We start from the raw sequence: 13,330 nt of genomic DNA on the forward strand, positions 1-13,330 counted from the left end.
GTTGCTACATTACAGCAATAATAGCGATTTCAGTAGGGATACTCCATAATAATGGTTTCCTGCATTGCAACCTTATTATCAGAAAACAAACCACAAGAAAAGTGATTTGTCAGTTGTTCTGATATGGGACCAGAAATTGCTCTTATGCATCATCCTGACAATATATTTGCTGTGGCTGCTTGATCTAGGGGACAATTGGCAATGGACTTAGGACTCAGGGTGTCCATGAAAAATAATTCTTGATCAATATTTGTTCTTCTCGCGCCAGCCTTACAGTATCTATTTATTGTTTAAAGGAAAGCATAGATTTCTCAACAATATCCCACCATATAAATGATAGTTTTACACAGAGATCTCCTTCCTCCTCCCCTCTCATTTTCAGACAGAGACCTTTGAATGTAAAGGTAAGTCTTGAAAGACTCTTTTCTGACCAGTATTAAAACTGGTCAGAATGGTTTGCACAATAGCTGATTGGTTTCACTGGATGAATTTTTAACATTTCTGATTTTTCAGGAGGGACTGTATTTCACTGCATCCATTCTCTTCCCCAAGTCATGAGTGTATTGTCAACCACAGGTGAAATACAGAGTGGTTCTATATTGACTTTCTTGTGGTCTCAAGGGAGAAAAGATATAGAAGACCATCGAACATTGTCTGAAAAGTTTTTGAAACAGGAGTGTGGGTTACAAATGTTCTAAACAAGCAGAAAAGAGAAGATTAGAGTCTAATAAATAGCAAAGTACCTGCTAAATTATTGCTCTTGCACCATGTAACTAACTCCACAAAGAAATGGTATAACTTAGAATCTATCAAGTGCTAATTCCAATTTTCCTTCCCTGTTTCATGTTGTTTTTACCATTGTTTGCATTGCCGCCTGTTTCCCCCAGTCCTTCTCTTTAGCCCCCTTGCATCTGGCCGCTACTGGGCTGGCTGACTGCAAGGTTTGGAGGTGAAGGGCAGCCTTGGTTCTTCCTGGTGCCTGTCACTGATCCCTCCATCAGAGGAGTTGGGCAAGCACTGCAAAGAAGAGAAGCAGCAGGGTCAGAGCTGGCAGTGAGCCCCTCGTTGCCAGGGCTCTTGGCTCAGTGGTACTGCCTCCTGTCACAGTCTCCTTGTCTACTTCTGCTCCTTCCCTCAGGCCCCTGCTGCTTCCTTTTTTTTCTCTTCCCCCCCCCTGCATCCACCCAATTTTCTATACTCCCCATAGTACTAGTCTCTTTTCTTTGACTCTTCTGTGCCTCTGTCTTTTCCCTCCAACTTTCCTTCTGTCAGGCCCCTTGCCAAAGTCTGCTTTGTCCTGTGGCCCCTTGACCTGATGTCACTTTCCCCCACTTCTCAGCTTCATTCCCACCCAGGGGAGGTCCTTCCTAATGTCCCAGAATCAAAATGAACCAGTGGCTATGGCTATGGTATATAAGCTTGGATGAATAAATGGTATGTAATTAGTAGAGTGTATGGTTGTTGCATTACCAAAACCACAGAGAATGGAATTTTCCACATAGGGTCAGCATTTTGTGGTTTCCCTGTTGCTGGTACAGCTGCAGATAAAGCACATCAGCAACGAGGCTTCCGCATAGCTGGTTTCCTCACAGTTTTCCTGCCCCAATCCCTCAGAAGTGACTACCCGCCTTCCCTCATTCTTTTTTTTTTTTAAAGAAAATGGCAGTACAATATCATTATATCAATTATATCATTATAGCCAGTTTGGCATAGTGCTTAAGAGTGCAGGACTCTAATCTAGAGAACCAGGTTTGATTCCTCACTTCTCCACTTGAAGCCAGCTGGGTGACCTTGGGCTAGTCATGGCTCTCTGGAGCTCTCTCAGCCCCATTCACCTCACAGGGTGTTTGTTGTGGGGATAATAGTAACATACTTTGTAAAGTGCTCTGAGTGGGTGTTAAGTCATCCTGCAGGGTGGTATATAAAGCAAATGTTGTTGTTATGATGATGATGATGATTATATACCACAAAAGTAGTTGTAGCAGGTTTGCTGAATTCCCAGTTTTCATTTAAAAAAAATAAGTCTCTAGCCCCTTCCCTTGCTGAGATGTAAGGGGAAAGGTATATCTTTGCAAGGGAAGGGACTGCAGCTGGGGATTCAAATAAAATAAAAAGCACCCTGCTAGCAGGAGAAGAAAGGGGCAGCTGCAGGGACAGGGTCTGGGAAAATGGATGCCATGTGGCTCAAGAATCCAGATTTCACACCCACATAGCATCCATTCAGGCTTTACTGTGATCTTTCACAAAACTTCAGAGCAAAGCATGTTTGAGAAAGATTTGAGAAAATCCAGGGGGACCCATGTAGGTGCATGAGTGCATTATGATCCTGTGTGGAAGCGGGAAAAAATGCTTCCCAAAAGCATTGAACTTGGGGCAGATAAGCAGAATTTAAAACCCTAATGTGTTCTTGGGCTGGATCTAGTGGAGGATTTCCACAAACAGAAGGGATGGCCATAATGCAGAACTCTGACACCCCTATCATGCTATTCCTGGAGACCCTGTCCCCCAGATACAACTTTGGGAGGATCATTTGTCCTTCTGCAGGAGAGGAGAGATGAGGAAGTCGCACTCTGCAGACAGAAATCCATTCTGTCTGTAGAAATTGTGTTTAGATCCAACCCCTTGCTCCCCAAAGTCCTACGCTAGCATATAGGTGTGTACCTAATGGTAGTTTGTTGTTAGGACTGCCAAGACCCCAGCAGGGGCAGGAGATTCCCCCTTTCCAAGCTCTTATTTCCAAACACTGCTCCAAGTGAAGGGGGTAAATAAAGAAAACAGCACTGTCACAAGAGTGATAATATCATTTTTGTGGTTTCCCAGATGGTGGGTAGCTCTATGGTAAAACCATAGTGTTTGAAGCGATTCCTAGAGCTACCAGCCATCATACCATGTCCTGCCCCTAACCCTCCTCTATTTGTTGATTCTGTGTCCAAGCTGATTCTGACTCATTTTATCCATAACAATCTTTGCCCCCTATAACAGATCTCAAGATTTCCTTAGATGGTGGTGAAATTTTTGAATTAAAAACCCTGCAATGTTTCACAGATGAGAATCAGATATATTTCTGAGCATGACTGCGGAAGTCTGTGGACAATAGTGGAGCCAACATGATCACGATTAAAATGTTCCATAACCTGCAAACCATAAGTCAAATCAATTATCTACAGCAGGCATATATACCCTTAATGACATATTCAATTCTAACGACATTTGTTCCACTTTAAAGAAGAGGGACAATAAGGCACAGTCATAATAACTCACTCAATGATCTATCACAGAGAATTCTGATTCTGATGAGGCATAAAAGTTTAGTAATGAGAGAAGAGTGCCTCTGAACATATGCAGAGTGCTTTCAGAGTGAGTGATGGCAGCCTTCCTCACTACACACCTTGAATGAAGGAACAGCATGCATTTGAATGTAAGCAAAGTGACTTTCACTTCCAACTCAGCCTCTCTTCTCACAACACACTTAAAAAGCGGTAGTGATGGGATATCTCACATGTTTATTAAAGTCCTAGAACTCCTAACTAGTTGTGCTCAATTATTATCTAGAACCTGCTTGACAGTTTGGTGTAGTGGTTAAGAGCACGGGACTCTAATTTGGAGAGCTGGGATTGATTCCCCACTCCTCCACTTGAAGCCAGTTGGGTGACCTTGGGCAAGTCACAGCTTCTAGGAGCTCTCTCAGCCTCACCTACCTCACAGGGTGTTTTGTTATGGGGATAATAATAAACAAGGAAGGTGCAAGCACAAAAGTAGGCATAAGCAATGAATCAGTTACAAAGTATCAAATGTGTTCTATTGGAGTACCAACACTCTCCAATATATCAAGAAATAACATTCAACAGTGAACACAAAAACAGTTAATTGACCAGTGTACAAAGAATCAAAATAAGTACAATGGTTAGAGAATTCCAAGGAAGAAATTGGGTCCAAAAACGGTAAGTCCAACAGAGTAAATATTTCTTTTCAAATAAACTTCCTTTCTTCCAGGTAGAAAAGGGAACCAAAGGGCTGCTGAATAGCTGCCTGTTGTGCCCTGCTGAATAGCTGCCTGCTGCGCCCAACAGTCAGGGCCGGCTGAATACTGCTGTTTCGTGATGTTCACGTCATCAGGGGCGAAATTCTATCATTAACAACATAAAAAAGTGTAACAGTGCACATATAATCAACCATAACATGATACTTATAAAGAACAAAGTATGAAAGACTTACCACCAGTCAAAAGTAAATTCTTACAGAGTGCACATGAAGTCAAAGATGAGTCTCAGCCAGTATCATATGGCACAGTAGCACCATGCAAAGCCACCGGGGCAATTATATATCAATGAATAATAGCAGAGAAGAGATCCTGACAAAACTTACTGTTTTGTATATACATCAACAAAATACAACTCACAAAAAACAGGAGAGATCAAGGTCACTATTCAAGCCTCTGGGTCTAAGGCTCTTTAAGGTAAATATCCATTGTGCTTCCTTTCTGAGTAATACTTTCTGAAGATCATATTTAGGGATCCTTGGATCAGAGAACAAAACAGTGAATTTGAAATCATCATGTCTATGATTATTGTTCACAAAATGTTCCACCATAGGTGCATCCATTACTTTGAGTCTAATTCTGGACATATGTTCCAGTAACCGGGCTTTTAAATGTCTAACTGTGCTACCTACATACACCATATTGCATTTACATAGTATTAAATAGACAGCACCCGCAGTTTGACAGGTAGTAAAGGTTTTAAGTCTAATTATCTTGTCATAAGTAGGAATCTGGACTTGGTCTCCTGTGATAGCAAGAGAGCAGAGATTACAATGACCACACCTAAAGTGGCCAGTAGGACGATTACCATCAGCTGTAGATGTTTTAAAGTCAGAGTGGATAACTAAATCCTTCAAGTTTTTAGTACGACTAAACCCTATTGAGGGGGGCAATTCACATCCCCCAATATCATGCAATAAAGACCAATATTTATGGACAATGTTTTTTAACTGTTGTGCCTTCGGTGTGAAATCCACTGCCCATCTAATGCGATCCTCATAGGGCTTATGTTTAGGTGTAAGTAACCCCTGACGTGATGCTAATTGTGCACACTCATGGGCGGCAAATAAAGTCTTTTGGGGGTAACTCCTGTTGTAGAATGACTGTAACATCTTTCTGGATTCCTGCCTAAACTGGGAATCTGCAATGGCATTACGTTTCAAACGGAGTAATTGTCCAAGGGGTATGTTAGTTTTTAAGTCATGGGGATGATAGGAGCCAAATTCTAAATAAGAATTCCGGTCTGTGGGTTTCTTATAAGGTCTGACTTCTAAAGTGTTCCTAGGAGATCTGTAGACTGTAAGATCAAGAAAGTGTACCTATCCAAACTGGCTGTCCATGTAAAGTGGATGTGTTCATCAACTGTATTGAACCATGTTCCTATCTCATCAAAGTTATCCACACACTACATGCATTTGCACATGACCTCCTTATGTGAATACCGTAGACTACAGCAAATTCCACGTGGTCTGCGTATGAATAAGCCTCCGGGCATGTTTGGAGAAAAGGATGCTTTTCGCCAATGCTGGGCCGCTATCCTTAATAAATGCAGCCTAGATTTGATTGCTTTGATTTTGGAAACTTGCAAAGAGGAGATAGCAGATCTTGACAAAGAGATCACTCGGGTTTCAGAAACACTAAAAGTGTCGGTACCCACCACTGAGTTTGATAAAAAATTGGAAGATTTAAAGAGACACATTCAGGAATATGAGTCCAAAATTAGGACAATTAAAGCCAAAAATTAAAACGTGACTCGAATGATTATGCCACTGGGAAAATATACCCATGGTGGGACCAGGAGTCCTTTAAGAAAGAGAGATTCACTTGGGCTAGACCATTAACACAATACTCCGACTTAGATACTTCGGAACCCTCCGAAACTGATAACTCAGGTGATGAGGGTACCAGCAGCCATAATCTCAGAAACCACACCGTTTACCCTAGGTCCTCTTTTTTGGCCAAACGCTCCTTTCACCGCAACAGAAGGAAAGTTTATTTTTTAATTTATCCTCCAGACAGCTTAATTCCATTGAGATGGATGTACTTAATAAAGGTCTTTTGTTTGTGCCCACACCTTCTTATAATGCCTTTCCGAGCAGAATTGATTTATTTAAACTGATTAGGTTAATCAAATTGAAAAAGTTTTTTGGCAATGAGCACAGCCAGGGGGACACCTTTAAGAAACTGAAGAGTCATTCTACATTTGTCCCACCAGTATTTGATTCCAGTATCACTACTTTTGAGAAGATGGTGCTTAGGGACCTAGAGAAAATAGAAAGCTCCCCTGATCATGTTTGGTATAACTTTACTAAAATGGAATGGGAGGCTCTGAGATCCCTTGATCAAGGTCCTACTATTACTATCAAAGCAGCAGATAAAGGAGGAGGCATTGTCATCCTTGACACTGATGTTTACGTGGGTGAGATCATGAGACAACTTACTAACACAGAGCATTATCTCCGTATTGCTCATGACCCTACTCCCCACATACAATTGTTAATTAGGACAGTTCTGGATGAGGCATTATTATTAGGAGAAATTGATGATAAGACCCATAGAGCCTTTTTGAATCCTTCACCTAGGATCCCTCTCTTCTATATAATGCCCAAAGTCCATAAGGAGGTATTTCCACCTCCTGGCCGCCCCATCATTTCAGGGAGTAATTCCATATTAGAACCTTTGGTGAGATACATAGACTCATTTCTCCAACCTGCTGTGCAAGTTACATCATCCTACATCAGGGACTCTTGTGACTTTATACATCACATTGAGGGCATGTTGATTGACAAGCAAGCGTTGCTAGTTACTATGGACGTTACGTCCTTATATACAAGTATATCCCATGAGGGTGCTCGCAACATTATTGAGACAGTTTTGCGTGCACGCCCTGTTAAAATGCCATCCACAGAATTTCTTATTCAATTGTACGATCTGGTAGTTGAAAAGAACTTTTTTCGATTTGGTAGTCAGTTTTACTTTCAACAAAAAGAAGTAGCCATGGGGTGTGCTACAGCCCCCAGTGTGGCTAACCTTTACATGGCTAGCCTGGAAGATTCCTTCATATCTAATAGACTCACCAATCCATTTTTTGAACAGATTGTCTATTACTGTAGGTACATTGATGATTGCTTTTTGGTAGTATGGGGTGTAGATAACTATGATGAGATAGGAACATGATTCAATACAGTTGATGAACACATCCACTTTACATGGACAGCCAGTTTGGATAGTGTACACTTTCTTGATCTTACAGTGTACAGATCTCCTAGGAACACTTTAGAAGTCAGACCTTATAAGAAACCCACAGACCGGAATTCTTATTTAGAATTTGGCTCCTATCATCCCCATGACTTAAAAACTAACATACCCCTTGGACAATTACTCCGTTTGAAACGTAATGCCATTGCAGATTCCCAGTTTAGGCAGGAATCCAGAAAGATGTTACAGTCATTCTACAACAGGAGTTACCCCCAAAAGACTTTATTTGCCGCCCATGAGTGTGCACAATTAGCATCACGTCAGGGGTTACTTACACCTAAACATAAGCCCTATGAGGATCGCATTAGATGGGCAGTGGATTTCACACCGAAGGCACAACAGTTAAAAAACATTGTCCATAAATATTGGTCTTTATTGCATGATATTGGGGGATGTGAATTGCCCCCCTCAATAGGGTTTAGTCGTACTAAAAACTTGAAGGATTTAGTTATCCACTCTGACTTTAAAACATCTACAGCTGATGGTAATCGTCCTACTGGCCACTTTAGGTGTGGTCATTGTAATCTCTGCTCTCTTGCTATCACAGGAGACCAAGTCCAGATTCCTACTTATGACAAGATAATTAGACTTAAAACCTTTACTACCTGTCAAACTGCGGGTGTTGTCTATTTAATACTATGTAAATGCAATATGGTGTATGTAGATAGCACAGTTAGACATTTAAAATCCTGGTTACTGGAACATATGTCCAGAATTAGACTCAAAGTAATGGATGCACCTATGGTGGAACATTTTGTGAACAATAATCATAGACATGATGATTTCAAATTCACTGTTTTGTTCTCTGATCCAAGGATCCCTAAATATGATCTTCAGAAAGTATTACTCAGAAAGGAAGCACAATGGATATTTACCTTAAAGAGCCTTAGACCCAGAGGCTTGAATAGTGACCTTGATCTCTCCTGTTTTTTGTAAGTTGTATTTTGTTGATGTATATACAAAACAGTAAGTTTTGTCAGGATCTCTTCCCTGTTATTATTCATTGATATATAATTGCCCCGGTGGCTTTGCAGGGTGCTACTGTGCCATATGATACTGGCTGAGACTCATCTTTGACTGTTTGACTTCATGTGCACTCTGTAAGAATTTACTTTTGACTGGTGGTCTTTCATACTTTGTTCTTTATAAGTATCATGTTATGGTTGATTATATGTGCACTGTTACACTTTTTTATGTTGTTAATGATAGAATTTCGCCCCTGATGACGTGAACATCACGAAACAGCAGTATTCAGCCGGCCCTGACTGTTGGGCGCAGCAGGCAGCTATTCAGCAGGGCACAACAGGCAGCTATTCAGCAGCCCTTTGGTTCCCTTTTCTACCTGGAAGAAAGGAAGTTTATTTGAAAAGAAATATTTACTCTGTTGGACTTACCGTTTTTGGACCCAATTTCTTCCTTGGAATTATCTAACCATTGTACTTAATTTGATTCTTTGTACACTGGTCAATTAACTGTTTTTGTGTTCACTGTTGAATGTTATTTCTTGATATACTGGAGAGTGTTGGTACTCCAATAGAACACATTTGATACTTTGTAACTGATTCATTGCTTATGCCTACTTTTGTGCTTGCACCTTCTTTGTTTATTGTTGATTAGTAGCTGCCTCTCTTTTGCTAAGGTGGGGATAATAATGGCATACTTTGTAAACCGCTTCTAGTGGGCATTAAATTGTTCTGAAGGGCGGTATATAAATTGAATGTTGTTGTTGTTGCTTCTTGGCAATAGGGAGCTGGTGGTGGGCACAGTTTTGCCACTGGGGAGAACCTCATGTTCCCTGGGTTTCTACGGTGGGCTCAATAGATCATTTTGAGTCAGGAAAGTGGGAAGAGCCAGTTTGGTGTACTGGTTAAGAGTGCGGGACTGTAATCTGGAGAACTGGGTTTGATTCCCCACTCCTCCGCTTGAAACCAGCTGGGTGACCTTGGGTCAGTCACAGCTTCTAGGAGCTCTCTCAGCCCCACCCTCTTCACAGGGTGTTTTGTTGTGGGGATAATTATGACATACTTTGTAAACTGCTCTGAGTGGACATTAAGTTGTCCTGAAGGGTGGTATATAAATCAAATGTTGTTGTTGTTATTAGGAAGAGGGGAAGACGGAAGCTCATGGTATTCTGTATTCCCAATCGAAACTGGGCTCCTCACACACAGGAACTGAGGTGATCTCATAACTGTCATCAGTGTTATAAAGGGTGCGAACTCCAGACCTAAACTGTGTGTTCTTCAATGTATGAAGTCAAGGATGGCACATTTTGATTACAGGGCAAATAAACATCTTTCATTATATTCTTGAGGTCTTCAATGTGAATATGACTCTCTTCTTTTTTGTATAGGTCCTCTCCCAAAGGGCACCATGTCGAATATCTACCTGTGTGTGCTACTTGCTGGTCTCTGTGTGCTTGCCAACTGCCATCATGTCCCTGGACACCAGGGTGGCCACGATGGGCATGAACATCCACAGGAGGACCAACCACCAACTGAAAGTCACCAAGAGAATGGCCTTTTGTCCTATTGGAAGATAGCCCCAAGTGCTCTTGATTTTACCCTTAAATTCTACTACCAGGTGCATCCCGACACTGATGGAAAAAACATTTTATTTTCTCCAGTGGGCATTATCAATGCCTTTTTTCTGGTAGCCCTGGGAGCTAAAGGAAACACGGTCGATCAGATTCTTTCAGGACTTTGCTATAACCAGTCTGTGAACAGCTTGCAGGAAATAGATGACGGAGTCTACCACCTCCTACAATGGCTGTACCGTCCAGAGGCTAAACTTAAGCTGAGGCCTGGGAGTGCCCTTTTCACAGCTGACAAATTTCAACTGCAACAGGAGATCCTGAATAAGGCTCAAGATTTGCTCCATGCAGATGTCATTCCTGCAGATTTCAAGAACACTGAAGAAGCTGTGACCCAGATCAACAGCTACATAGAAAGTAAAACCCACGGGAAACTGGTGGATGTTGTCAAGGGTCTAGACCCAGAAATGGCAACGGTTCTTGTAAACTGTGTTTTCGTGACAGGTGAGGCACTTTGTTTTTCCAGGCTTATTTTATTACAGAACACAATCTACATAATATTATGTTTTAAAACCAGCACTGTCATTAACAACTTCTTTCTTATTTTATTTTACTCCTTTTACGTAGTATTTAGATGTCCATTAGATTTCATAGAATCATAGATCTGGAAGGAACCTCTAGGATCATTAGTCCAATCCCCTGCACAATGCAGGATATTCAGAACAACCTCCCCTCCCCACACACCCAGTGACCCCTTGCTCCATGCCCCGAAGATGGCAAAACACTGTCAGGATCCTAGCTGAATTGGCCTGGAGGAAATTGCTACCTGACCCCAAGGTGGCAATTCTCATTACCTTGGGCATGTAAGAAGGGGCCACAAGAACTGAGCACTGATGTAACCCTTCCTGCCTCCCCTCTCTTGATCTGCCTAGGTTCACAGAATCAGCATTGCTGTCAGATGGCAGTCTAGCCTCTGCTTAAAAACCTCCAAAGAAGGTAACCTTTTTGGGGTTACCTGCCCACATTAAGGCTGTTTACACTCTGAACTCCACCTTCTCAGAAGAAGCAGAAGCTAGCTTTTTTCAGTTGTTAAGATCTTCTTCTGGAACATCTTCTGGAAATGTGGTTATCGGGTGTATTTTTAGCCTTGTTACACTCTGAACAATTAGGGTTATGGAATGTATGTTCTGAAGCTGGAACTTACGAGTAGAGATGGGCACGATCGGCATTACGATCGGAAAATACCCCCGATAATGGCGTTCGTGCCATCGGGACCTGGCTGATCAGTGCCGTCCACGTCAACAGATCCAGCGGTCGGGGGCGGGGGGAGCTTGTTCAGGGCTTGATCAGGTCGATTGGTATCTGATCTGGATGCAGACACTCTGATGCCAGCAATCTATTGCCCTGGCAACAGAGCCAGGGGAATGCCTGAGCTGTGTTTCCCCTCCTTCTGTTGCCCTGGAAACCTGAATGGAAGCCCAGATTTCCTTGATCAGCAGGGCTTCCTTCCAACCACAGAGCAGCAATGCACTCACCAGTTGGGAGAAGACACCCAAGGGAGGGAGGGGGAAGGGGTGTTCTGTAGCCATGGGCACTCCAATCTCATCCCTGCAAACCCTGAGAGGCAGCTCTGACGGCCAAACACAGCCCTCCTGTATTGGTCTATGGGACCCAGGCTTATAAATAGCCACGTGCGCCGAGGCTGGATTTCACTTTCTCCTAGCGGTGGAGTGGGACAGAGCTGTTGTTTGCCGCTTTTGGAGAGAAAGAATCATAGAATCATTGGGTTGGAAGGGGCCATACAGACCATCTAGTCCAACCCCCTGCCCAGTACAGGATCAGCCTAAAGCATCTCTGACAAGTATTCATCCAGCCTCTTCTTGAAAACTGCTAGTGAAGGGGAGCTCACCACCTCCCTAGGCAGCTGATTCCACTTTTGAACTACTCTGACCGTGAAAAGTTTTTCCCAATATCCAGTTGGTACCTTTGTACATGTAGTTTTAGCCCATTGCTTCGCGTCCTACCCTCTGCTGCCAACTGGAACAGCTCTTTGCCCTCCTCCAAATGACAGCCTTTCAAATATTTAAAGAGAGCAATCATGTCCCCCCTCAACCTCCTCTTCTCCAAACTAAACATTCCCAAGGCCCTCAGCCTTTCCTCGTAGGGCTCAGTCTCCAGACCCCTGATCATTCTTGTCGCTCTCCTCTGCACCCTCTCAATTTTGTCCACATCCTTTTTGAAGTGAGGCCTCCAGAAATGCACACAATACTCCAGGTGTGGCCTGACCAAGGCAGCATAGAGAGGGGCTATGACCTCTTGCGATTTCAATGCTATGGCCCCTTTGATAAAACCCAGGATTGAATTAGCCTTTTTTGCCACTGCATCACACTGACTGCTTATATTCAGTTTACAGTCCACTCTTACCCCAAGATCCCTTTCACATATACTACTGCCCAGAAGTGTATCCCCCATCCAGTATTTGTGCTTCTCATTTTTGTGGCCCAGATGTAATACTGTGCACTTGTCTTTGTTGAATTGCATCCTATTCACAGCTGCCCACTTCTCCAGAGTATTCAGGTCTTGTTGAATTTTAATTCTATCTTCTTGGGTGTTTGTTACTGCTCCCAATTTGGTATCATCAGCAAATTTAATGAGCAGCCCTTCATCCAGATCATTGATAAAAATATTGAAAAGTACCGGGCCCAAAACCAAGCCCTGCGGCACCCCACTGGACACCTCCCTCCAATCTGATGAAACGCAGTTGACCACCACTCTTTGAGTGCGGTCCTCCAACCAGTTCCCTATCCACCGAACTGTCCTATAGTCTACTCCACAGTCTTCCAGTTTGCCCATCAGAATGTCATGGGGACCTTATCAAAAGTTTTACTGAAATCCAGATAAATCACGTCAACAGAGTTCCCCCAATCCAGTAAGCTGGTCACTCGATCAAAGAAGGAAACCAGGGATTCGGTTTCGTTTTCTCAGCCATGTCGGACGCTCCTCTCCGCGGGTCCGGGAGGAAGCGCCCGAGCACCCTGACCGGGCGGCTGATCTGCAAGGATTAGCCCCCAGGACTCCCAGTTAGGGAGGCAGGGTCCAGGACGCTGCGGGAAGAACCCCCCGAAATCTATGCGGGGGGGGGAATTGCCCATTTGTCCCTATGGAGGCCGGCAGACGTGCGCGGCGCCTTGAGTGCCGCCGGGCAATGAGAAACGGCAAATAAAAGAAACAGGCGGAAGCCTGTAAACAAGCGAATCCCTTCTGTTCTACAAGCGTTTGTGAAGGAGTGGTGGATCTGAAGAAGACTCGCTCTTCCCCTTCGGTGAGTTCCAGAATTCGGCTGGCGCCCCCCCCCCCTAAAATGGCTGCAAAGAAGCAAAGTCCCGCTCTGGGTAAGTCAATCTCGGCTACCTTACAGAAGGGAGACTCGCTCGAAGAATTGGTGCGCAGGGCGGGGGTGGAAGCTATAAAACCCTTTGTTGACAAGCTGAACGAAACTGATC

General features: G+C 43.3%; 1 protein-coding gene across 1 annotated transcript in view; it reads left to right on the forward strand.

Annotated features, from left to right (window-relative positions):
• Positions 1–396: 396 nt before the first annotated feature.
• Positions 397–13,330, forward strand: part of LOC129323641 (alpha-1-antiproteinase F-like) — a 33,873-nt gene continuing 20,939 nt past the window's right edge. The window contains exons 1-2 of the mRNA XM_054970170.1: positions 397–404; positions 9,648–10,331. Of these exons, the coding sequence (XP_054826145.1) occupies positions 9,668–10,331 (664 nt within the window). The 5' untranslated portion in view covers positions 397–404; positions 9,648–9,667. The remainder of the gene's footprint in view (positions 405–9,647; positions 10,332–13,330) is intronic.

This window comes from Eublepharis macularius, chromosome 2 (genome assembly GCF_028583425.1).
Source record: "Eublepharis macularius isolate TG4126 chromosome 2, MPM_Emac_v1.0, whole genome shotgun sequence".
Lineage (NCBI taxonomy): Eukaryota > Metazoa > Chordata > Lepidosauria > Squamata > Eublepharidae > Eublepharis > Eublepharis macularius.